The sequence below is a fragment of the Pristiophorus japonicus genome, chromosome 1 (assembly GCF_044704955.1).
Source record: "Pristiophorus japonicus isolate sPriJap1 chromosome 1, sPriJap1.hap1, whole genome shotgun sequence".
In the NCBI taxonomy this organism is placed as follows: Eukaryota; Metazoa; Chordata; class Chondrichthyes; family Pristiophoridae; genus Pristiophorus; species Pristiophorus japonicus.
The window spans coordinates 168,637,920-168,663,448 of record NC_091977.1 but is presented as its reverse complement, the minus strand read 5'-3'; the positions used below and the strand labels follow the sequence as shown (position 1 = coordinate 168,663,448).

The 25,529-nt window shown below is 43.9% G+C and overlaps 1 protein-coding gene across 4 annotated transcripts in view; it reads left to right on the top strand.

Annotated features, from left to right (window-relative positions):
- Positions 1 to 25,529, top strand: part of rhobtb3 (Rho related BTB domain containing 3) — a 205,433-nt gene that overhangs the window by 177,643 nt on the left and 2,261 nt on the right. For 3 of the 4 annotated variants that reach the window (XM_070884785.1, XM_070884803.1, XM_070884776.1), the window contains 3 exons: positions 7,909 to 8,082; positions 11,612 to 11,778; positions 22,350 to 22,446. In XM_070884785.1, the coding sequence (XP_070740886.1) occupies positions 7,909 to 8,082; positions 11,612 to 11,778; positions 22,350 to 22,446 (438 nt within the window). The remainder of the gene's footprint in view (positions 1 to 7,908; positions 8,083 to 11,611; positions 11,779 to 22,349; positions 22,447 to 25,529) is intronic. The other variant, XM_070884793.1, reaches the window with a different exon arrangement.

The following is a 25,529-nucleotide window of genomic DNA, read 5'->3' as shown; positions in this document are numbered from 1 at the left end:
ATACTGTGGAGGATGAATTCCTGAAATGTGTATGAGATGGACTTTTAGACCAGTACGTTGATTAGGGAACAGGCTATCCTAGATTGGGTATTGTGCAATGAGAAGGGTCTTGTTGTGCGGGGTACTTTAGGGAAGAGTAACCATAACATGATTGAATTCTTTAATAAAATGGAAAGTGAAGTAGTCCAATCCAAAACTAGGGTCCTAAATCTAAACAAAGGAAACTACCGAAGGTATGAGGAATGAATTGACTATGATAGATTGGGAAGATTCATTAAAAGGCATGACGGTGGATAGGCAATGGCTAACATTTAAGCAACAAATGCATGAATTGCAACAGTTATACATTCCTTTTTGGTGCAAAAACACAAAAGGAAAAGTGGCCCAACCATGGCTAACAAAAGAAATTAGGGATAGTATTAGATCCAAAGAGGAGTCATACAAAGTTGCCAGAAAAAGTAGCAAACCTGAGGATTAGGAGCAGTTTAGGATTCAGCAAAAAAGGACCAAGAGATTGATTAAGAGGGGAAAAATAGAGTATGAGAGTAAACTTGTAAGGAACATAAAAACCGACTGCAAAAATTTCTACAAGTATGTAAAAAGAAAAAGATTAGTGAAGACAAATGTAGGTCCTTTACAGACAGAAACGGGAGAATTTATAATGGGGAACAAGGAAATGGCAAAACAATTAAATAAATACTTCGGTTCTGTCTTCACAGAAGAGGACATAAATAACATCCCAGAAATGCTAGAACCAAGGGTCTAGTGAGCAAGAGGAATTAAAGAAAATGATTATTAGTAAGAAAATAGTGCTGGAGAAACTAATGGGACTGAAATAAATCCCCAGGGCCTGAAAATCTGCATCCCAGAGTACTAAAAGAGGTAGCCATGGAAATAGTGGATGCATTCATTGTCATCTTCCAAAATTCTCTAGATTATGGAACAGTTCCTGTAGATTGGAGAGTGGCAAATGTAACCCCACTATTTAAAAAAGGAGGGAGAGAGAAAACGGGGAACTACAGACCGGTTAGCCTAACATCATTAGTGAAAATGCTGGAGTCTATTATAAAGGATGTGATAATATCCTTAGATAATATCAACGGGATTAGACAAAGTCTACATGGATTTATGAAAGGAAAATCGTGTTTGACAAACCTGGAGTTTTTTAAGGAAGTAATTGATAGAATAGATAAGGGAGAACCAATGGATGTAATGTATTTGGATTTTCAGAAGGCCTTTGAAAAAGTCCCACATAAGAGGTTAGTGTGCAAAATTAAAGTACATAAGATTGGGGGTAATAAAGTTGCATGGATTGAAAATTGGTTAACTGACAGGAAACAGAGAGTAGGAATAAACGGGTCTTTTCCGGGGTGGCGGATGGTGACTAGTTGGGTACCACAGGGATCAATGCTAGGGCCCCAGCTATTTACAATTTATATATATATATATATATAAATGATTTGGATGAGGGAACCAAATGTAATATTTCCAAGTTTGTTGACAACACAAAACTAGGTGGGATTGTGAGTTGTGAGGAGGATGCAAAGACACTGCAAGGCGATTTAGATAGGTTGAGTGAGTGGGCAAACACATGGCAGATGCAGTATAATGTGGATAAATGTGAAGTTATCCACTTTGGTAGGAAAAACATAAGGACAAAGTATTATTTAAATGGTGATAGCCTGGGAAATGTTGATGTACAAAGGGACCTGGGTGTCCTTGTACACCAGTCATTGAAAGCAAACATGCAGATGCAGCAAGCAGTTAGGAAGGCAAATGGTATGTTGGCCTTCATTGCAAAAGGATTTGAGTACAGGAGCAAGGATGTATTACTACAGTTATACAGGGAATTGGTGAGACTACACATGGAGTATTGTGTGCAGTTTTGGTCTCCTTACCTAAAAAAGGATACACTTGCTATAGAGGGAGTGCAGCGAAGGTTCACCAGATTGATTCCTGGGATGGCAGGACTGTGGTATGAGGAGAGATTGGGTCGACTAGGCCTGTATTCACTAGAGTTTAGAAGAATGAGAGGGAAACTCATTGAAATATATAAAATTCTGACGGGGCTGGACAGACTGGATGTGGGGAGGATGTTTCTCCTGGCTGGGAAGACTAGAACAAGAGGTCACAGTCTCAGTATACGGGGTAGGAAATTTAGGACTGAGATGAGGTGAAATTTCTTCACTCAGAGGATGGTGAACCTGTGGAATTCTCTGCCACGGAATGCTATGCAGGTCAAGTCACTGAATACATTTAAGGAGATAGATTTCTAGACACAAAAGGCATCAAGGTATGGGGAGAAAGCGGGAACATGGTGTTGAGATAGAGGATCAGCCATGATCATATTGAATGGCAGTGCAGGCTCGAAAGGCCTACTGCTGCTTCTATTTTCTATGGGGTCAAGTTTCGGGCCGCGCAAAGAACGGCGCAGCCCCGCGAGCCACGTCTGATTTCCGTGCTCAAAACCACGCCTAAAACTTAGCTCGGTATTCTCCCCGCTGCTGGAACGTTCCAGGCCCTCAGCGCAGCGCAGCACAAGCTTTGGGAGGCGGAGCCAGCTCTCGTCGCTGAAAACAGTGCCGGGACCTCTGCACATGCGCGCTAGAGTGTGTGCACATGTGCAGTAGCTCCAGGCGCCCAAGGCTGTGTGGGAGGGGCCTGAAGCACGCCGCCCCTAGCCCTGACTGAATGGGCTCACTGGGGCGGCAAAGATCGGACTGGACCCCCCTCCTCTTCAACTCCTGCTGCGGCTCCTACCCCCCGCCCCCGTCCAACTCCTGCTCCCTCCGGCTCTCTTTCCCTCCCCCTTCAGCTCCCGGACCGGCTCTCTCCTGCTTCCCCCCCCCCAGCTCCCGCTCCCGGTCCGGCTCTCTCCCGCTTTCTCCTGCACCCCCCAGCTCCTGCTCCGCTCTGGCACTCTCCCCCCACTCCCACTCCGCTCTGGCACTCCCCCCCTCCCGCTCCGCTCTGGCACTCCCCCCCCCCCCACTCCCCTCCCCTCCCCTCCCCCATCCCTTCAGGTCCGGTCCGGTCTGCTCCTGCCCGACCGGCATCTTGCTGGGGGCGGACCCGCCCAAAGTCTTTGGCCCGGCTTCCTCTCATCGACCAGGCCCGTTAAGCCTCCCCCCTCCCTCTCCTCTCCTCTCCTCCCTCCCTCTCCTCTCGTCGCTCTCCCTACCTCTCCTCTCCCCCCTCCTCTCTCTCTCCTGTCCCCCTCCCTCCTCTCCCCTCCCTCCCTCTCCTGTCCGTCTCCCTCTCATCCCCCTCCCTCCTCTCCCCTCCCTCTCCTGTCCCCCTCCCTCCTCTCCCCTCCCTCCCTCTCCTGTCCCCCTCCCTCCTCTCCCCTCCCTCTCCATCCCTCTCCCTCCCTCCCGCTCCTCTCTCCCTCTCCTCTCCTCTCCCCCTTACCTCCCTCCCTTTCCCTCCCTCTCCTCTCCCCCTTCCCTCCCCCTCTCCCTCCCCCTCTCCCTCCCCCTCTCCTCCTCCCCTCTCCCCCCTTCCCTCCCTCCCCCCCCTTCTCTCCCCCCGTCCCCCCCCTCTCCCCTCCCTCTCCTCACCCCCCCTCTCCCCTCCCTCTCCTCACCCCCTTCCCTCCTCTCCCTCTCCTCACCCCCTTCCCTCCTCCCCCCTTCCCTCCCTCCTTCCCCCCCCTTCTCTCCCCTCTCCCCTCCCTCTCCTCACCCCCTTCCCTCTTCTCCCTCTCCTCACCCCCTTCCCTCCTCTCCCCTCCCTCTCCTCCCTCACTCTCCCTGTCCCCCCCTCTCCTCTCCCCCCTTCCCTCCCTCTCCCCCTTCCCTCCCTCTCCTCTCCCCCCTTCCCTCCCTCTCCTCCCCCCCCTTCCCTCCCTCTCCTCCCCCCCTTCCCTCCCTCTCCTCTCCCCCATCCCTCCCTCCCTCCATTTCCCCTTCCCTCCCTCCATCTCCCCTCCCTCGCCTCTCCCCCTTCCCTCCCTCGCATCTCCCCCCTTCCCTTCCTCCATCACCCCTCCCTCCCCCCATCTCCCCTCCCTCTCCTCTTCTCCCTTCCCTCCCTCCCTTCTCTCCCTCCCCCCTCCCTCCCTCTCCTCCCCTTCCCTCCCTCCCTCTCCTCTCCCTCCCTCCCGCTCCTCTCCCCCTTCCCTCCCTCTCCTCTCCCTCCCTCCCGCTCCTCTCCCCCCTTCCCTCCCTCTCCCCTCCCCACTTCCCTCCCTCTCCCCTCACTCTCCTCTCCCCCCTTTCCTCCCTCTCCTCCCCTCGCCTTTCCTCCCTCCCTCCCCCCTTTCCCCCTTGCTGTCAGAAACACAGAGACACTGACAGACAGAGAGCGAGAGACACTAACTCTCTCTCTGTCTGTCAGACAGAGAGGCACTGACACTAATGGGGCCCCGTCCCAGCATGCCGTTGGATGGCTCCCAGTGCTGCAGTTGGTGAGTAGAATTGTTTTTATTATTTATTGATTTTTTAAATTATTTTTATGTTTTATTAATTTTTTTGATTGATTTATTGGTTGATTTATTGATTTATTTATCATTTATTATTGATGATGGCTCTTTATTTGTAAAAGTGATGTGTTTCATGTTTGTAACCTTCCCTTCCCTAACCCCCCCATCTCTCGTTACTTATGCCTGATTTCTAAGTGTAGACAAGGTTTTTCTGAACGTACAAAAATCTACACTTACTCCATTCTAAGTTAGTTTGGAGTAAGTTTTCGCTGCTTAAACTTGCAAAACAGGCGTAAGTGGCCGGACACGCCCCCTTTTGAAAAAAAATCTGTTCTAAAATGAAACTGTTCTAACTGACTAGAACTGGAGCAAACTAAATGCCGAGAATTGCAATTTCTAAGATACTCCATTCTAAACTAGTTGCTCCAAAAAAATAGGAGCAACTCAGGCCGAAACTTGACCCCTATGTTTCTATGTTAACCTTCTAAATTCCAATGAATATAATCCTAGTTTCTGTAATCTCTCCTCGTAATCTAACCCTTGAAGTCCAGGTATCATTCTGGTAAACTACGCTGCGCTCCCTCCAAAGCCAATATATCCTTCCTCAGGTGTAGTGCCCAGAACTGCTCGCAGTGCTCCAGGTGTGGTCTAACTAAAGCTTTGTATAGCTGAAGCATAACTGCTACCCTCTTGTATTCTAGTCTTCTAGATATAAAGGCCAGCAGATATAAATCGTGCCATTTATAGTATTCTGCCTTTCCATATTAGTCCTCCCAAAGTGCAACACTTCAACTTCTCCGTATTGAACTCCATCTGCCATGAAATTTCAAATATCCAATGCAACTTCAAATAATTCAGCTACATTTCTTTACAATACCTTAAGCAGGCACGTTCCTGATAACAAGCTGGGAATAAAGTAAACAGAGGCAAACTCTAACGATTTAATCGTGGCCAGCATTTCTATGGGGTAAAACAACAAGGATCATTATTGTGTTGTGGATTTTTAAAAATTTCTCATCTTTCTGGAAGCAATTTGTTATCACCAGAAAATAATACATTTAACTCTTGTTCTCAGAAATGTGTGTATAGTGTATAGACAGTCATCATCATCATCACAGGCGGTCCCTCGAAACAAGGATGACTTGCTTCCACGCCAAAAAAGGATGTGTTCACAGGTGTTTCAATGAAGGACCTAATATTTCAGGTCCCGAACTACATCCTCAAGGGTGAAAGATGCCTTTGCGTGGATTTTTTTAACGTGTGGTGGCCGTTGCACACCAGCCACCACACGGACTTGACAGAGCTAGGTCTTGGTCCAGTGGCAAGGATTAACCAAGACGCCTGGAAACCAGCTCTGATGCACGGACCTAGTGCGCACATATATCGCACTGTGGGCTGGCCCGTGCTGCCCCTGGACCCCTTACCCCGAACTCACGCCTTCCCTGGGCCCGATCACGTCCCTCTACAGTCTCTCACCGCTCCTTTGCCCCAACCTCGCTGCTCCTGCTGTATTTGCCCACACTCCAATCACCGACCTGGACCTTGATGACGTCACTCTTCGCCGCTGTCGCCCTCCTGCACCAGCTCGCGCTGCTCCTGGAGTAGTATACCTGCACGCTGCTCCCGGGGCCTCCACACTGCTTTTGAGGCCGCACGCCGCTCCTTTTATGGCCCCGACCTGCCGCTGGTGTTCTCACGCAGGTCGGGGCCTCCACGCTGATTGAAAGGCCAGAAACATTTCAATTCTTCCAACTGAAATGTTCTTTAGAGTGGCGCTGTCTCCTTTTTATTGCCGAACTTTATATTGAACACCAGTGGAGTCGGAGTGTGTGTGTGGTGGGTGAGGGGGGCGGGCGGAGGGGGCCATGTGATGTTTGTGGCCAGTTATTCGTTGTTTTGTGATGATGAAAGTAGGGACAATTTGTAGCTGCACGAAGTGTTTTTTTTTTGCATCAATCCACAAATCCTCACTTTTGGAAAATAGGAACGTAGGAACATAGGGCATTCAGCCTGTCGAGCCTGCTGATTTTACAATTTTGTGCATGTTCGGGATGATTTGTAAGTGATGTACTTCATGGCCATTTCAAAAACATACATTACAATTGTTTACAAAAGTACAAAAATGCAAATTAATTTTCAAATTTGAAGGATGTAAGGATTGAAGCCTTTATTTTATTTAATTACATAATTCTTATCTCTCGCTGGAAGACCCACTGTTGAACGATGAGCAGCTGGTTTATTGCAGGCCTTGGCCAATGCCCGTCTGTAATGGACTGCGAAGGGATTCTTTGTTCCCTGTGGAGCTGTCTCTCATCAGTTCAGCACTTCCCACCAACATTTTTTTTTTTCCATAAAATATTTTACATATACTTGTACTTCTTTCAATTTAGTATACTGCATTCACTGCTCACGATGTGGTCTCCTCTACATTGGGGAGACCAAGAGTAGATTGGGTGATTGCTTTGCGGTACACCTCCGTTCAGCCCGTAAATGTGACCCTGAGTTTCCGGTCGCCTGACACTTTAATTCTCCACTCCACTCCACTCCACTCCACTCCACTCTGATATCTCCGACCTCGGCCTCCTGCACTGTTCCAATGAAGCTCAACACAAGCTCGAGGAACAGTACCTCATCTTTCGTTTAGGCACTTTACAGCCTTCTGGACTCAACATCGAGTTCAACAATTTCAGAGCATAAACTCTGGCCATCTTTGGCTCCCTTTCCACCCCCCACCACTGCCCCGCCCCACCAATCTTATGTTTTTTTTCTTATTTCTTCTTTTTTTCTCTTTGTCCCTAATGGCAGCTGGTCATTACACCGCCATTCACACCCTATCTAGTTTAACCTTTTTCTAACTTCTGTCATTACCATTTAAATTCGGCCCATCATCCCTTTTGTCTCTCCAATCTCTCCTGCCTTCCACCCTGTCACAGACCTTCGCTTTTGTTCTTTCATCCCCTCCTCCTTTCAGTGCTTAAGATTGTACTCTTTTCGAACATTCGGCAGTTCTGACGAAGGGTCGTCGACCCGAAATGTTATCTTTGTTTTTCTCTCCACAGATGCTGCCTGATCCATTGAGATTTCCAGCATTTTGTTTTTATTTCAGATTCCAGCAGCTGCCGTATTTTGTTTTTAAACATATACTCACCTTAAGCTTGCTGTAAAGTATTTCACCTCCCACATGTTATTTTTAAGCACTTGCACCCAGAAACCTCACCTGTCTTGAGGAGTTTAAATCCAGAAAATGAACATCACGTACTCCTGAGCTGTGCCTTTATTTTTACAAAAACAGCATAAAATATAAAGCATCTAAGGTGATCTTTGCAACGAAGTGTTGCAAAAAGCAACCTTGCATAGGGTGAAACGTTTTTGAAAATGATGTCCTTGGTCTTTTTGTTGCTCTGAAGCTATGGTTTCATTTGTTTCATTTGCATTATCAATCCTGAATGAGTTCACATTGTCTCTCTCTCTCTCTCTCTCTCGAGGTACGTCTGTGTATGCTCATAGAGCAGTATTGGTGGCTCGTTGTGAGGTAATGGCTGCAATGTTTAGTGGAAACTATGCTGAAGCAAAAGCATGTCAGGTTCCTATTCATGGTGTTTCCAAGGAAACCTTCCTCTCTTTCTTGGAGTATCTGTATACTGATGCCTGCAACACAGGTAAGAAATCAATTCTGCATAGATTGAGGGAGCAATTTGCATAAAAATAGCAGCCAATCTGTAATCCAAGTTTCTTGTAAAAAATTATTTTAGGAAGAAGTATCCATAATCAGCCTGTCAATCAGCAGTTTGAAATGAGATTGACTGGGTTTCTGAATACAATTAACGTAATTATATTTTATTTACAATGCAACCTAGATGAGCAGACATATTTGACTGTTCAGCTTTGGCAAGTAGTATTCTAGTCATTCACATTGGCCCTGAAATTCCAGTCGGAGGTTTCCCGCGGGCAGTTGCCTTCAACCTGAAACATTTCTACGAAAGTACCTGGTGGTCCGGGAGGAGCTTGGAATTCCATTGGAGAGGCCTTCTCTTCCCGTGCTGCGAAGCGTGCTCCCGTCCTCCAGGTTCCCACGCAGAAGGTGCAGTCACGTGTGACTGCTCAGCCAATCAGGTACAGTACTCAACAGCTTTCTTATTAATCGCAATGGGAACGCCGTATCTACGAGTTCTCATTGCTATTAATGAGAAAAAAAAGACACTAAACACGTCATAAAAAATAAAAAAAACACCTCACATAATTAAAATGAATTGAAATTAAAGTTAATAAATGAGAGAAATGTTTTTTTTGAGAGTTTTAAAAAATTTTTTAAATTATGGTTAAAAATAACTAACGTAATGGGCAGGGTTTTTAAAAATGTGTTTTTTAAATTTAATTAAATTATATTTTTGTATGTTTTTAACTCTTACATCTGTAAAAGTAGGCTATATGCCTGCTTTTATCAGGTGCAAGAATTTGGAGGACATTTGCTGGGCAAGATATGGGTAAATGCCGCAATCTTGCCCATGCAAATGTCCTCGCTCCCGATATGCGGATGATCTGTCAAGCAGATCGGAAAAGACAGTTTTCAGCGCATCCGCATTGTGCACTGAAAACCGGCTTTTCCGATGCCTTCCCGGGTCCGGAGAAACTTCGTGCGGACCCAAGGAGGCCGCGATATCCAGGCCCTTATTTGCAAGTCGGGTTCTAAGCAGGCTGTCAAACTCCAAGCCTGGTGTCACATAGGGCTGGATTTAACCTCGAAACTGCTCGACTTCAGGCAATACGTTGGTAGTAAACAAAGGAAACTGGTGAGGGAGGCTTTCCAAGTCCATCCCACCCCATGTAAATGTCAGGTGGTGTGCATGGCCTCATTTCCCCTGGTATATTCATCTGTTACCATTCACTTCTTGTCCCCAGAAAACACTGCCACGCTATAAAGGTGGTAATGTTAGGACCAGTATTGTGTCTCAGAGGCAGAACACACAGTAGAGGCCATTGCTCAAACTTTGCCGCTAACTTCTACATTTTTTAACGGCTGTGAATAACTGAGTCTGTTAATATTCTTGATATCAAAATTACTTGCAAGATTCCAGTGAATAATTAGACATTTCCATAAATCTTTGGGATCTTGTATAATTCCCTCTTGGAATTCCTTTGTTCCTCTATCTCAAGGAAGAGGACTAATTGGATATGGAGAGGAGGGAAGCCAAGAGAGTTTGGCATCATGGACACCATCAAAACTCCACCTGTAGTTAACGTTGACTCTCTTTTTCTCTCTCCACAGATGCTGCCTGACCTGCTGAGTATTTCCAGCATTTTCTGTTTTTATTTCCGATTTCCCTCCGCAGTATCTTGCCTTTCTTTAGTTTCTCCACATTGTTAGCAAATGGTTCAACGGGAATCTTTAATTATGCCTCTTAATACTTTATCCTCAAACTGACCATTGATACAGGGTCAGCTCTGGCTCAATAGCTCATTGGTACTTTAACTTGACTTAAACTTCCTGCTTAACAGACAAAGGCTAATGGTTAGCATTACTACAATACAAAGAGGAATCAATAGTAGTAAAATAAAGACTTGGATTTATATAGTACCTTTCATGACCACCAGACATCTCAAAGCGCTTCACAGCCACTGGAGTACTTTAGGAAAGTATAACATTACTAGACTACAGGACAGCCCAATGAACTCTTTCCTTACAATGTAACCAATTTCATCAACAAGAATGGTTGTCATTCCCTAAATGTATAGCTTGTGTCTGATACTAATCACCTTATCAACATGTGAATGCAAGCTACCCTGGAAGCTGCTATAACTGTTTTGTTCTATGGCAATCAGTGATACTTGCATTATTCAGCCAGAGCAACATTTTCGGGTGGTTGCTTGGAGATCAGGTACACCCTCTTCAGGAATGTCTGATAACCCAATATTGGCAGTTTCAAGAGGGACCCAGCATAGCAATGGTGGCAGTACATATGATGGGACAAGGTGCACCAGGCCACCAAAGACAATATGTGGGCCTCACCTGGGGTCCAGGCTGGGATCCTGGAGCTGGCATCACTGCAGTATGCGCTCGCTGAGGCAAGGCAGGCACCTTACATGTAAAGGTGCAGATGCCTGCCACTGATATATAAATGAGGGAACTTCTCAGCTGTGGCTCAGCAGGTAGCACACTCGCCTCTGAGTCAGAAGGTTGTGGGTTCAAATCCAACTCTAGGGACTTGAGCATATAAATCTAGGCTGACACTCCAGTGCAGCGCTGAGGGAGTGCTGCAGTGCTGAGGGTGTGCTGCACTGTCAGAGGTGCCGTCTTTCGGATGAGACATTAAACCGAGGCCCCATCTTCCCTCTCAGGTGGAAGTAAATGTTACCATGGCACTATTTTGAAGAACAGCAAGGGAGTTAACTCCGGTATCCTGGCCACTATTTGTCCCTCAATCAACATAACAAAAACAGTTTATCTGGTCATGATCACATTGCTGTTTGTGGGAGTTGCTGTGCACAAATTGGCTGCCGCGTTTCCTACATTACAACAGTGACTACACTCCAAAAGTATTTAATTGACTGCAAAGCGCTTTGAGACATTTGGTGGTTGTGAAAGGCGCTATATAAATACAAGTCTTTCTTTTTCTTTCAGACCGCAGAAAGTCTCCCGGGGTCAGTGATGGGAAATTCCCAGCTTGTGTGATCCTGGTATAATTGCTAGGATTGGGGCAGGTCTGTGCATATTCAGTGCTTAAAAACAGATCATCTTTATACCAAAAATGTTATTGAAAATAAACATACTTGCCCTAATTTGCTTTAAATCAACACAACTTTGTGAAGTCGCTTTTACCTTTCATCAAAGATATATGGACATGATTGGCAAAGATTTACTTATTGAACAATATGTAACAAAATTGTAAACCTGGTCTTTACAAACAGGTTTGTCTTTTGGTTACAATTAATGCACAAAGGAAATCTACCCCCATTTTACAAGTTCCCTAATGACAACTGAACTTGGAAGTTAGAGACAAGTAGTAAAAATAGCTGTTTTACATTTTTATCTTTGACTCATTTGTACTTCTTAGCTTGATCATGTCAAGGCTCTCAGCTCTTAAGTAGGCTGACAAAAGTGTCAAGACAATGAAGGATGTCTTACAAAGCTGTCAAACATTTGTACCATGAATATTGCCGTGTTTATTTGTCTAACTTTCTTTTCTCTAGCCAGCATTCTCCAAGCCATGGCTCTGTTAATATGTGCAGAAATGTATCAAATTCATAGACTACAGCAAATGTGCGAATCATACATTGTCACACAGTTACAGAGCACGCCCAGCAGAGAACTAGTATCAACCAACCTCAGCATTGTCAGCTTGTTTAACAAGGCCAAGGTAAGCCTGCATGTTTAGGTAACTGAAATGTATCTTTGAAAAAGAAATATTGAAGTAACTCTTTGAACTAGGGTTTGATCTCATAGAAGCCTAACAGCACATGAATGTCACCAGGACAATCCAGACAGCATGCACACTTTGCTCTTTCGGTTGATTGATGGGTTCTGAACTGAACCTGTGTACCAACTATTTATAATCAGGCTGATGATGGTACATAAGACCAACATCTGTAATACAGTTGATTTTTGATAATTCAAAGTAATTATTTTGCGAAATACTTTGAATTATCCATTAATTTAATTTAAACGACATAAATTATACAAACAATTGGGAATTTGTGCTGACAGAATTTACCAGATAATTTGAAAAAGTGGACTAGGAATTTGATTTGGGTAGGGACAAAAACGGGCGGCATCACATCTGCCGTCGGTTATACACCACGCTCAAAATTCAGTTCCATTGAAGTCGACAGACCTGATTAATGGACAGGACCAATAACAGGCGGCAGATGCGATACTGCTTGTTTACATCCTCGGCCAAGTCGAATTTTACCCCAGTGGCTTTGAACTCAAGAGGAATAGACTGTATTCACTTTACATCAATCAATGTATTTAGTACTCTGTGGCTAGCACCATGCAGACTGCAGATGTTTGACACCAGGTCACAGAAACATCTGCTAAGATGACCCCTCATATTCCTCCACTTATCTTAACATTACTTTCAAAATGTTATGAATACAAAACAATCAAAAACAACCAACAAGAAAAAAGTGCATACACAGCGATACAAGATCAGTCATGTAAATTACAAATGAACAACACTGAGTAATTCATATAGAGTCATAGAACATAGAGCAGCATAGCAGAGAAGGAGGATATTCGGACCATCGAGTCTCGAAGAGCAATCGAGTTAGTCCCACTCCCCCGCTCTTTCCCCATATCCCTGCAATATTTTCTCCTTCAAGTATTTATCCAATTTGCTTTTGAAGAGTACTATTGAATCTGTTTCCACCAATCTATCAAGCAGTGCATTCCAAATCCTAACCACTTGTTGCGTATAAAAGTTTCTCATGTCGCCTCTGGTTCTTTTGCCAATCATGTAGACTGTACCCAAACTATCTCCTCCTTAAAGACCACCCATTGCTCCATTACGTTTGTGCCTGCCAGTCTTTGACCCCAATTTACCTGGGCCGGATCCTTCCTCAATTCACTGAAATAAGCACTCCTCCAGTGAAGTATTTTTTATTCTAGATTGCTCCATGTCCTTCTCCATAACTAATCTAAAACCATACGATTTCAGATTTCCAGCATCCGCAGTATTTTGCTTTTGTTTAAGTGATGGCAGGACAGGATCTCCAAAACATTCGTGCTGACAAATGATACAACCAACACACTAAAGGTTAAAATGTGTAATCAACTTGGGGCCAGGTCCATGAATGACCTGTTGCTACTGCAATATTTTCTCTAACATTGCAATACCTTCGAGTCACCTGTAGATTATATAAAAGCAGCAGGGAACAAGTTAACAAATTTATATAATTGCAGACGTTTTATGGACTTTTGTTTAGTGCAAGCGATGCAGAAATGGAGAATATCCATACTGTAAGTCAGCATCTTCAGAGCCTGCATGCAGCTCCTACATGCTGTTTCCATACATTAATCATTGTTGGGATACTCTTGGACTGAATTATAAATGTGGCTGGCTGGAAAGTAAAGCCATCACATAGCAGAAAATTTTCACCGCTGACTGCTTAGTTACTTCAGACAGGAACCTTATGCCAATAATTTTAGTAGTGAATAGAACCAAGATCAGTGTCTCCCACCACAGTGCCTCATTTAGTCCCAAGTCTAAAATATAGTAAATGTGCCTATATTTAAGATTTACTGGGGTAGATTTTCAAATTGCCATCTGGGCATAAAACTGGCGTTATGGATCAGCTACCCATTATAGGTACAGCCCAAAATGAAAATTAGGCAGTTTCTAGAACAGGTGACTGATCCACAACATCAGTTTCTAGAACAGGTGACTGATCCACAACATCAGTTTCTAGAACAGGTGACTGATCCACAACATCAGTTTCTAGAACAGGTGACTGATCCACAACATCAGTTTCTAGAACAGGTAACTGATCCACAACATCAGTTTCTAGAACAGGTGACTGATCCACAACATCAGTTTCTAGAACAGGTGACTGATCCACAACATCAGTTTCTAGAACAGGTGACTGATCCACAACATCAGTTTCTAGAACAGGTAACTGATCCACAACAGCAGTTTCTAGAACAGGTAACTGATCCACAACATCAGTTTCTAGAACAGGTGACTGATCCACAACATCAGTTTCTAGAACAGGTAACTGATCCACAACATCAGTTTCTAGAACAGGTAACTGATTCACAACATCAGTTTCTAGAACAGGTAACTGATCCACAACATCAGTTTCTAGAACAGGTAACTGATCCACAACATCAGTTTATAGAACAGGTAACTGATCCACAACATCAGTTTCTAGAACAGATGACTGATCCACAACATCAGTTTCTAGAACAGGTGACTGATCCACAACATCAGTTTCTAGAACAGGTGACTGATCCACAACATCAGTTTCTAGAACAGGTAACTGATCCACAACATCAGTTTCTAGAACAGGTAACTGATCCACAACATCAGTTTCTAGAACAGGTAACTGATCCACAACATCAGTTTCTAGAACAGGTAACTGATCCACAACATCAGTTTCTAGAACAGGTGACTGATCCACAACATCAGTTTCTAGAACAGGTGACTGATCCACAACATCAGTTTCTAGAACAGGTAACTGATCCACAACATCAGTTTCTAGAACAGGTGACTGATCCACAACATCAGTTTCTAGAACAGGTGACTGATCCACAACATCAGTTTCTAGAACAGGTGACTGATCCACAACATCAGTTTCTAGAACAGGTGACTGATCCACAACATCAGTTTTATGTTGGGGCATCCAATTGAAGATATTTTCTACGATGTACTTCTCCTTTGTTTTAGAAGTTACCGTGACTACATTATGGCTGTTGCCTACAGTTTGATCACGATAGTGTGCATAGAGTTCTCCATTTGCAATTTTTACTGATTTTTAAATATTTCCCCAATTTTCATAAACACTGGAAAACAGCGAATTCCATCTATTTTCGTTTATTGATGCAGAAGAGTAAGAATAATAGAATGATGCAAAAGGAGAAAGATCTGTGCTAGCTGGTGTTTTAAACCATTTCAATTGTCATTGAAAGGCAAAGCAGATCACCAGAACCAGTAGTGGCTGAAGTAGAGGTTTACATTTTAACTTTGAAAATACATTAAAAGACCCATGACAGAATCAAAGTTATGGAATGAAAGCAGAAAGAAGATTAAGACATTACTAAATTGTGTGCATTTATGCAGTGTGTAGCAATATAGGAATACATGATTTACTGGATTAAGAGTTATAAAAAATAAGTGAATGTGTGTGGCAGATACAATTATGAATTTTATTTGCGCATGTGCATGTATTTTTCAGATCTGTGAGACAATTGCTAATTTGATATCCAGGCTAAATACATACGAGACAAAATAAAAGTCAATATTGACCCATTCAGTAAAATGTTAATGGTAGCCTTGCTTTAAATGGTGTGTGTCTCTATGAGCAATATTATTGAGACTGGAACATACAAAGGATGGCTTCAGAGATAACGAGCTTAGAGTACGTCATGTCAAATTTGACTTTAATACACGCAGCCACATAAAATAAAAGGGTCAATTCATTGCTCTCAGCAGGAAGCTATGCTCAGAGGGAGAGCAGGGCAACAATTTAGTGCAAGTGTTTAACCCCTAATCTGAAATAAAAACAGAAAATGCTGGAAATACTTAGTAGGTAAGGCAGCATCTGTGGAGAGAGAAATGGAGTTAATGTTTATTTTAGTTTCTTTCTCCACAGATGCTGCCCCTGACCTGTTGAGTATTTCCAGCACCACAGTATTTTTCTTTTGTACAGGTATTAGTGTTTTACTCCTATCTTTGACCTGGGCTCCCTTCAAAGCATGGCACCAATCCCTTTACCCCATAGTTCACAATGCAACAATAAGGCCACAAAAGCAGAAAATAGAAACCAACTGATTTCCATTGATTCCAGGAAAATCAGGAGGTTTCTATGAGCGGCTGATTCACAGCGTCAGTTTTACCTCAGTTTTAGCAGGTTGAAAATCTACCCCCTGGTTTCCTGGATGTCTTTTGCAAAGGACTATTACACATTAGGATAGGAAATTGTATACAGGAAGGCCATCCTCATTTCCATATTTAAATGAAGCTCCTGCTTCCAAAATTCCCTAGATTCTGGAACGGTTCCCACAGATCGGAAGGTAGCAAATGTAACCCCGCTATTTAAGAAAGGAGGGAGAGAAAAAAAATCAGGAAGTACAGACCAGTTAGTCTGACATCAGTAGCACGTAACAGGGCACTTAGAATTGGGCAGAGTCAACACAGATTTATGACAGGGAAATCATGTTTGACGAATCTGATTTGAGGTTGTAACTAGCAGAATAGATAAGGGGGAACCAGTGGATGGGGTGTATTTTGATTTTCAGAAGGCATTCAATAAGGTGCCACACAAGAGGTTATTAAACAAAATTAGGGTTCATGGGATTGGTGGTAATATACTAGCATGGATTGAGGATTGGTAAACGGACAGAAAAAAAAAAGAGTAGGAATAAATGGGTCGTTTTCGGGTTGGCAGGCTGTTCACAATCTACATCGATGATTTGGATGAGGGGACGAAATGTAACATATCCAAGTTTGCTGATGAAACAAAGCTAGGTGGGTATGTAAGTTGTGAGGAGGATGCAAAGAGGCTTCAAAGGGGATATAGACAGGCTCAGTGAATGAGGAAGAAAATGGCAAATGGAATATAATGTGGAGAAATGTGAAGTTATCCACTTTGATAGGAAAAATCGAAAAGCAGAGTATTTCTTAGATGGAGAGGGGCTAGGAAATGTTGGTGTTCGGAGGGTGTCCTTGTACACAAATCACTGAAAGTTAACATGCTGGTACAGCAAGCAATTAGAAAAGCAAATGGTATGTTGGCCTTTGTTATGAGAGGATTTGAGTACAAGAGTGAAGATGTCCTAATGCAATTATATAGGGCTCTGGTGAGACCACACCTGGAGTATTGTGTACAATTTTGGTCTCCTTACTTAACGAAGGATATACTTGCCATTGAGGGAGTGCAATTAAGGTTCCCCAGACATTCCCAGGATGGGTGGGGGGGGATTATCCTAAGAGAAAAGATAGACTAGTCCTATATTCTCTAGAGTTTAGAAGAATTTAAACATACAAAATTCTTACAGGGCTTGACAGGGTAAATGCAGGGAGGATGTTTCTCCTGGCTGGAGAGTCTAGAACCAGGGGTCACAGTCTCAAAATAAGTGGTCGGCCATTCAGGACTGAGATGAGGAGAAACTTCATCACTCAGAAGGTAGAAACATAGAAACATAGAAAATAGGTGCAGGAGTAGGCCATTCGGCCCTTCAAGCCTGTATCACCATTCAGTATGATGATGGCTGATCATGCAACTTTAGTACCCCATTCCTGCTTTCTCTCCATACCCCTTGATCCCTTTAGCCGCAAGGGCCACATCTAACTCCCTTTTGAATATATCTAACAAACTGGCCTCAACAACTTTCTGTGGTAGAGAATTCCACATGTTCACAATTCTCTGAGTGAAGAAGTTTCTCCTCATCTCGGTCCTAAATGGCTTACCCCTTATCCTTAGACTGTGACCCCTGGTTCTGGACCTCCCCAACATCGGGAACATTCTTCCTACATCTAACCTGTCCAATCACATCAGAATTTTATATGTTTCTATGAGATCCCCTCTCATTCTTCTAAATTCCAGTGAAGATTAGCCTAGTCGATCCAGTCTTTCTTCATATGTCAGTCCTGCCATCCCAGGAATCAATTTGGTGAACTTTCGCTGTACTCCCTCAATAGCAAGAACATCCTTCCTCAGATTAGGAGACCAAAACTGAACACAATATTCCAGGTGGGGCCTCACCAAGGCCCTGTACAACTGCAGTAAGACTTCCCTGCTCCTATACTCAAATCCCCTAGCTATGAAGGCCAACATACCATTTGCCTTCTTCACCACCTGCTGTACCCGCATGCCAACTTTCAATGACTGATGTACCATAACACCCCGGTCTCGTTGCACCTCCCCTTTTTTCAATCTATCACCATTCAGATAATATTCTGCCTTCCTGTTTTTGCCACCAAAGTGGATAACCTCACATTTATCCACATTATAGTGCATCAGCCATGCATTTGCCCACTCACCTAACCTGTCCAAGTCACCCTGCAGCCTCTTAGCATCCTCCTCACAGCTCACACTGCCACCCAGCTTAGTGTCATCTGCAAATTTGGAGATATTACATTCAATTCCTTCATCCAAATCATTAATGTATATTGTAAATAGCTGGGGTTCCAGCACTGAACCTTGCGGTACCCCACTAGTTACTGCCTGCCATTCTGAAAAGGACCCATTTATTCCTATCCTTTGCTTCATGTCTGCCAACCAGTTCTTATCCACGTCAATACATTACCCCCAATACCATGTTCTTTAATTTTGCACACTAATCTCTTGTGTGGGACCTTGTCAAAAGCCTTTTGAAAATCCAACTATACCACATACACTGGTTCTCCCTTGTCCACTCTACTAGTTACATCCTCAAAACATTCTAGAAGATTTGTCAAGCATGATTTCCCTTTCATAAATCCATGCTGACTTGGACCGATCCTGTCACTACTTTCCAAATGCGCTGCTATTACATCTTTAATAATTGATTCCAACATTTTCCCCACTACCGATGTCAGACTAACCGGTCTATAATTCCCTGTTTTCTCTCTCCCTCCTTTTTTAAAAAGTGGTGTTACATTAGCTGCCCTCCAATCCATAGGAACTGATCCAGAGTATATAGAATGTTGGAAAATGACCACCAATGTATCCACTATTTCTAGAACTACTTCCTTAAGTACTCTGGGATGCAGACTATCAGGCCCTGTGGAAATAATCTGCCTTTCATCCCATCAATTTCCCTAACACAATTTCCTGACTAAAGGATTTCCTTCAGTTCCTCCTTCTCGCTAGATCCTCGGTCCCCTAGTATTTCCGGAAGGTTATTTGTGTCTTCCTTAGTGAAGACAGAACCAAAGTATTTGTTCAATTTTTCTGCCATTTCTTTGTTCCCCATTATAAATTCACCTGATTCTGACTGCAAGGGACCTACATTTGTCTTCACTAATCTTTTTCTCTTCACATATCTATAGAAGCTTTTGCAGTCAGTTTTTATGTTCCCTGCAAGCTTACTCTCATATTCTATTTTTCCCCTCCTCATTAAACGCTCAAGTCCTCCTCTGCTGGATTCGAAATTTCTCCTGGATTCTAAATTTCTCCCAGTCCTCAGGTTTGCTGCTTTTTCTGGCCAATTTATATGCCTCTTCCTTGGATTTAACACTATCCTTAATTTCCCTTGTTAGCCACGGTTGAGCCACCTTCCCAGTTTTATTTTTACGCCAGACAGGGATGTACAATTGTTGAAGTTCATCCATGTGATCTTTAAATGTCTGCCATTGCCTCTCCATTGTCAACCCCTTGAGTATCATTTGCCAGTCTATTCTAGCCAATTCACGTCTCATACCATCAAAGTTACCTTTCTTTAAGTTCAGGACCCTAGTCGCTGAATTAACTGTGTCACTCTCCATCTTAATGAAGAATTCTACCATATTATGGTCACTCTTCCCCAAGGGGCCTTGCATAACAAGATTGCTAATTAATCTTCTCTCATTACACAACACCCAGTCTAGGATGGCCAGCTCACTAGTTGGCTCCTCGACATATTGGTCTAGAAAACCATCCCTTATACACTCCAGGAAATCCTCCTCCACCGTATTGCTACCAGTTTGGTTAGCCCAATGTAGATTAAAGTCACCCATGATAACTGCTGTACCTTTATTGCACGCATATCTAATTCCCTGTTTGATGCCATCCCCAACCTCACTACTACTGTTTGGTGGTCTGTACACAACTCCCACTAGAGTCTTTTGCCCTTTGGTGTTCCACAACTCTACCCATACAGATTCCACATCAGCCAAACTAATGTCTTTCCTTACTATTGCGTTAATCTCTTTAACCAGCAACACTGCCCCGCCTCCTTTTCCTTTCTGTCTATCCTTCCTGAATATTGAATACCCCTGGATGTTGAGTTCCCAGCCTTGGTCACCCTGGTGCCATGTCTCCGTAATCCCAAGTACGTCATATCCGTTAACCGCTATCTGCGCAGTTAATTCATTCACCTGATTACGAATGCTCCTCGCATTGAGACAGAGAGTCTTCAGGCTTTTTTTTTTTAAAAACACTCTTTGTCCTTTTATAATTATGTTGTACTGTGGCCCTTTTTGATTTTTGCCTTTGATTTCTCTGCCTTCCACATTTCCTTATCTCCTACGTTTTGTTTCTGCCCCCATTTTACTTCTCTCTGTCTCCCTGCATAGATTCCCATCCCCCTGCCATTTTAGTTTAAACCTGCCCCAACAGTATTAGCAAACACTCCCCCTAGGACATTGGTTCCGGTCCTGCCCGGGTACAGACCATCCGGTTTATACTGGTCCCACCTCCCCCAGAACCGGTTCCAATTCCCAGGAATTTGAATCCCTCCCTCTTGCACAATTCCTCAAGCCACATATTCATCTTAGCTACCCTTCTATTTCTACTCTGACTAGCACGTGGCACTGGTAGCAATCCTGAGATTACTACCTTTGAGGTCCTATTTTTTAATCTCTTTAACCAGCAACACTACCCCACCTCCTTTTCCTTCCTGTCTGTCCTTCATGAATACTGAATACTCCTGGATGTTGAGTTCTCAGCCTTGGTCACCCTGGTGCCATGTTTCCGTAATCCCAATTACATCATATCCGTTAACAGCTATCTGCGCAGTTAATTCATCCAACTTATTACGAATGCTCCTCGCATTGAGATACAGAGCCTTCAGGCTTGTTTTTTTAACACTCTTTGTCCTTTTATAATTATATTGTACTGTGGCCCTTTTTGATTTTTGCCTTTGATTTCTCTGCCCTGCACCTTTCCTTATCTCCTTTCTACCTTTTGCTTCTGCCCCCATTTTACTTCCATCTGTCTCCCTGCATAGATTCCCATCCCCCTGCTATATTAGTTTAAACCCTCCCCAACAGCACTAGCAAACACTCCCCCCTAGGACATTGGTTCCGGTCCTGCCCAGGTACAGATCATTCGGTTTGTACTGGTCCCACCTCCCCCAGAACCGGTTCCAATGTCCCAGAAATTTGAATCCCTCCCTCTTGCACCATTCCTCAAGCCACATATTCATCTTAACTATCCTACTATTTCTACTCTGACTAGCACGTGGCACTGGTAGCAATCCTGAGATTACTACCTTTGAGGTCCTACTTTTTAATTTAACTTATAGTTCCCTAAATTCAGCTTGTAGGACCTCATCCTGTTTTTTTTTTTTTAACCTATATTGTTGGTACCTATATGCACCACGACAACTGGCTGTTCACCCTCCTCCTCCAGAATGCCCTGCAGCCACTCAGAGACATCCTTGATCCTTGCACCAGGGAGGCAACATACCATCCTGGAGTCTAGATTGCGGCTGCAGAAACGCCTATCTATTGCCCTTACAATAGAATCCCCTATCACTATCGCTCTCCCACTATTTTTCCTGCCCTCCTGTGCAGCAGTACCACCCATGGTGCCATGAACTTGGCTGCTGCTGCCTTCCCCTGATGAGTCATCTCCCCCAACAGTACCCAAAACGGTATATCTGTTTTGGAGAGAGATGACTGCAGGGGACCCGCACTACCTTCCCTCCACTGCTCTGCCTGATGGTCACCCATTCCCTATCTGCCTGTGTAATCTTTACCTGCGGTGTGACCAACTCACTAAACGTGCTATTTATGATATCCTCAGCATCGCGGATGCTCAGAGTGAATCCATGCGCAGCTCCTGTGCCGCAGTGCAGTCTGTCAGGTGCTGCAGCTGGACACACTTCCTGCACACACAGTAGTCAGGGACACTGGAAGCGTCCCTGATTTCCCACATAGCACAGGAGGAGCATGACATAGGTCTGGGCTCTCCTACCTGCCAGTGAATCTTTGGAATTCTTTACCCCAGGGATGTGGAAGCTCAGTCTCTGAGTATATTCAAGACAAAGATCGATAGATTTTTGGATATTAAGGGAATCAAGGAATATGGGGAGGGTGCAGGAAAGTGGAGTAGAGTTTGAAGATCAGCCATGATCTTATTGCAGGCTCGAGTGGCCAAATGGCCTACTCTTGCTCCTATTTCTTATGTTCTTATGTTTCGGATGGGTGTTTCCATCATCTGTTTCTGTGCCAATCGCAAACCTCCACAGGGCACAGAATAGGTGATCAGTCTCTGCTAAATTTCACACTCTATAACAACCTCGCTATGCCCATATCAGAGACCATTGGTGGTGTGTACATTTTAATCTGGAATTCTTTATTTTCAGTTCCACAATTCTACTAGATTGTCTACCTGGTTACTGCATTTCATTGCCAGCAACTACCTCATCTTCAGTCAGAAGCTGGAGTTTCAGGAGCTTTCTGGTAAGGTTTTATTTATTTTGTGTGTACACCAGGGTGTAGCCACAAGGCAAGCCAACAATTTTACATCAGTGTAAAGGTTCATACTCACTTTCTCCCTCCTGCATCCATGACTTTCAAGATCTTCCTTCCATTGTGGGGAAACAGTGCTTCCCTTCTTTCTTCCACTTCCTGCAACAGTCACTCAATGGCCTGGTCATCAAAGCAGGGTGCCCTTTCAATGACCGACCCTTTTCACTGGTATTCTGAATGATTTGACCCTGCATTTCCCACTTTCTCCTTGGCACTGCCAATTGCAAAATGTTCTGCTGGCACAAATAATTTCGGCAAAGCACTCCAGCATATTTCCTCGATATACAGTTTGATGGCTTGAAAAATGTTCACCCAGGCCCCAGATTCACCGTTCCCTCCATAGGCTCTCAAAGATCCTTTCGGGGCAGGAGGGAGATGTTCAAGATGGACGAGTTGCACCTCAACAGAGCTGGGACCAATGTCCTCGAGGGGAAGTTAACGAGTGCTGTAGGGTGGGTTTAAACTAATTTGGCAAGGTGATGGGCACCAGGATGACACATTAGAGAGGAAAAACAAGGTCCAGAGGACTGGGAGAGACAAACAGCCCAAGAGTAAAGAAGAGTTCAGAAATAGGAGGAATCAGACGAGGGCAAATATGAGGCCGTCTAAGATGGGTTTGGAATGCATGTGTGTAAATGCACGTAGCATTTTAAATAAGCATGTGAGCTGCAGGCAAAAGTTGCATGATGGGACTATGGTCTAGTGGCAATAACTAGAGAACTGGCTCAAAGGGAGGATTTGTAACTTCATGGCCCATAATTTGCAGTCAGCTGCGAAGCAAAGATGTTTGCCGCTGGCCCCGAAGTAAACTTCCCACAAAGATCTCGTGATCTCTGTGGCGAGAAGCTCACCTTTTCCGATGTTCAGTTGAGATCAGTGTAATGTAATGGGGAATCCCTAATGCGAGCTGCTGCGACGTCAACAAGCTGTGTAAGCAGCCAATCATAATGCAGAATTCACACGAACCGGGAAGTGAATAAGCTCCTTAAAACGTTAGAGAGCAAAACAAAGATTGGGGTTCTCGCATGAGGAAAAGATAAACCTGAAATAAAGACGAACAAACTTTTAAGAAGAAAACTTTTTTTTTTTAAAAAGTGTCTTAAAAATTGTAATTTTTATAAAATGGAAAGATTTGATTCTCCATAAAATTTTAATTATTTTTTCAGGGCCATTACCTTTGCTGAGCAATCAATATGGTGTTAAAACCCGAGTTACATATAATCCAAAAGGGACCAACTTTTAATGGGGTGTCTAACAGCAGTATTAATGCGGAAATGCCGAAGTTTTCGTCAGTTTCACCGATTTCCCGGATTGCTGGATATGCAGAGGATACAGCACAGCAGGGAATGATTGACTGCAACTTCAGGATTTCGGTGTTCGGCTATGCATGTGCTAAATCCTGAAGTTGCAGTCAGTTTCAAAGGGGTAATAACAATGAACTCTGAAAAAGAAAAAGGAGGGATGGCAGTATTGATCAAATAAACTATTACAGCACTAGATAGGGATGCTGCTGTTGTGGGGTTAAATATAGGATCTATTTGGTTAGAATTAATAGAGGAGCTATTACGCTACAGGGTATATGCTATAGACCACCAAATAGTGGGAAGGAGATAGGAGAAGAAAATTTGCAGCCCAATTACAGAAAGATGCAATAACTATAAAGTAGTTATAATAGGGAACTTAATTTTCCTAATATAAACTGGGATAACAGTGTCCAGGGCAAAGAGGGAGAGGAATTCTTGAAATGTGTACAAGAGAACTTTCTTGATCGTATGTTTCTAGTCCAACAAGGAAGCAGTGTGGATCTAGTTCTCGGGGATGAAGTGAGGCCAGTGAAATATGCATCCAGCGGCGTCGCGATTTACGGCCCATTGACTAACTAATCTGTGCAAGTGGCTAGAGTAATTTGCTGCACTAGAGTGGTAGGATGCCAGTTCACACTTGGTTTCCCCATGCAGTGCTTTCCCAAACAGGTAATAAAGGAAAATTTAGCCAAGTCGAATGGGAGTCCGTGGATAACGGTGCATTGTGCGGGCAGCACACAAAAATAACGCTATGCCTGATAGTCATCGTGTGCTCCTGGATTTTGCCTCAGAGCTCGGAGCTGCCATTACTATGAATGAGAATACTACAATGTGATTGGTGGTCCAGGCCCACGTGATCCTAGGAAGCGCTTACGCTCCTGGGATGCGTGGGCCTCTGCGCTGTGCTTCACATCTAGGCTCGGGACCCGAAGTCTACGTTGGAGCGGGACCACCAGGTACTTTCGGATTTTTTTTGTGGTCGGAGGCATCTGCCCGCGGGAAGCCTCCAACCGCAATTTTTGGCCCATTCTATTTAATCTGTGGATGATGAATAAAGTAGGTCATTCCTAACCAAAGTCAGTTTTTAACCTTCACAGCTGCTGCAACTTGAAGTTAGTAAGGGGTAGTGTTTCAATAACTAACAAGACATGCATAATATATAAGCAATGGTGAAAAGGAAGACAGAACAAAGAAATTGAGGCCCAATATTGTTGCATATCAAATTTATTTACTATGTTTACAATTAAAGTACTGATTTTCTGTTAATATTTAATTTTTTAAAAGCTAGTTGTGAAGGTCAGACCTAGGGAGCTTACTGCTGGCAAGAGACACGAGAACCTCACTCTGTGTAAACACCTCTAACTATTAGCAACAGTAGACACAAGCCAGTAGGAGTAAGAAATGGGCCCAGATTAGGATGGATGGCTGAGTGAGTGGGTTGAAAGTCGCGAACAGTGGGAGAGGTGTTTTAAAGATGACATTTTATTGGCCGTTTTCCATTATCTGTAGAACTATAGGAGCAGGATATGATGTGGCTAACACAAAACATAAAGGAGCACAGATTTTCATGCTCACACTGCCCCAGTGTTAGACCAGCTCCAGGTTCAGCAGGATTTCATGTCCTGGTCCAATGGACACCCCATTGAAAGCCTGCCCCCTGGCAGGGCCTGGTATAAATAGAAGGTGCAGCTAGAGAGGCCTTTTACCCCA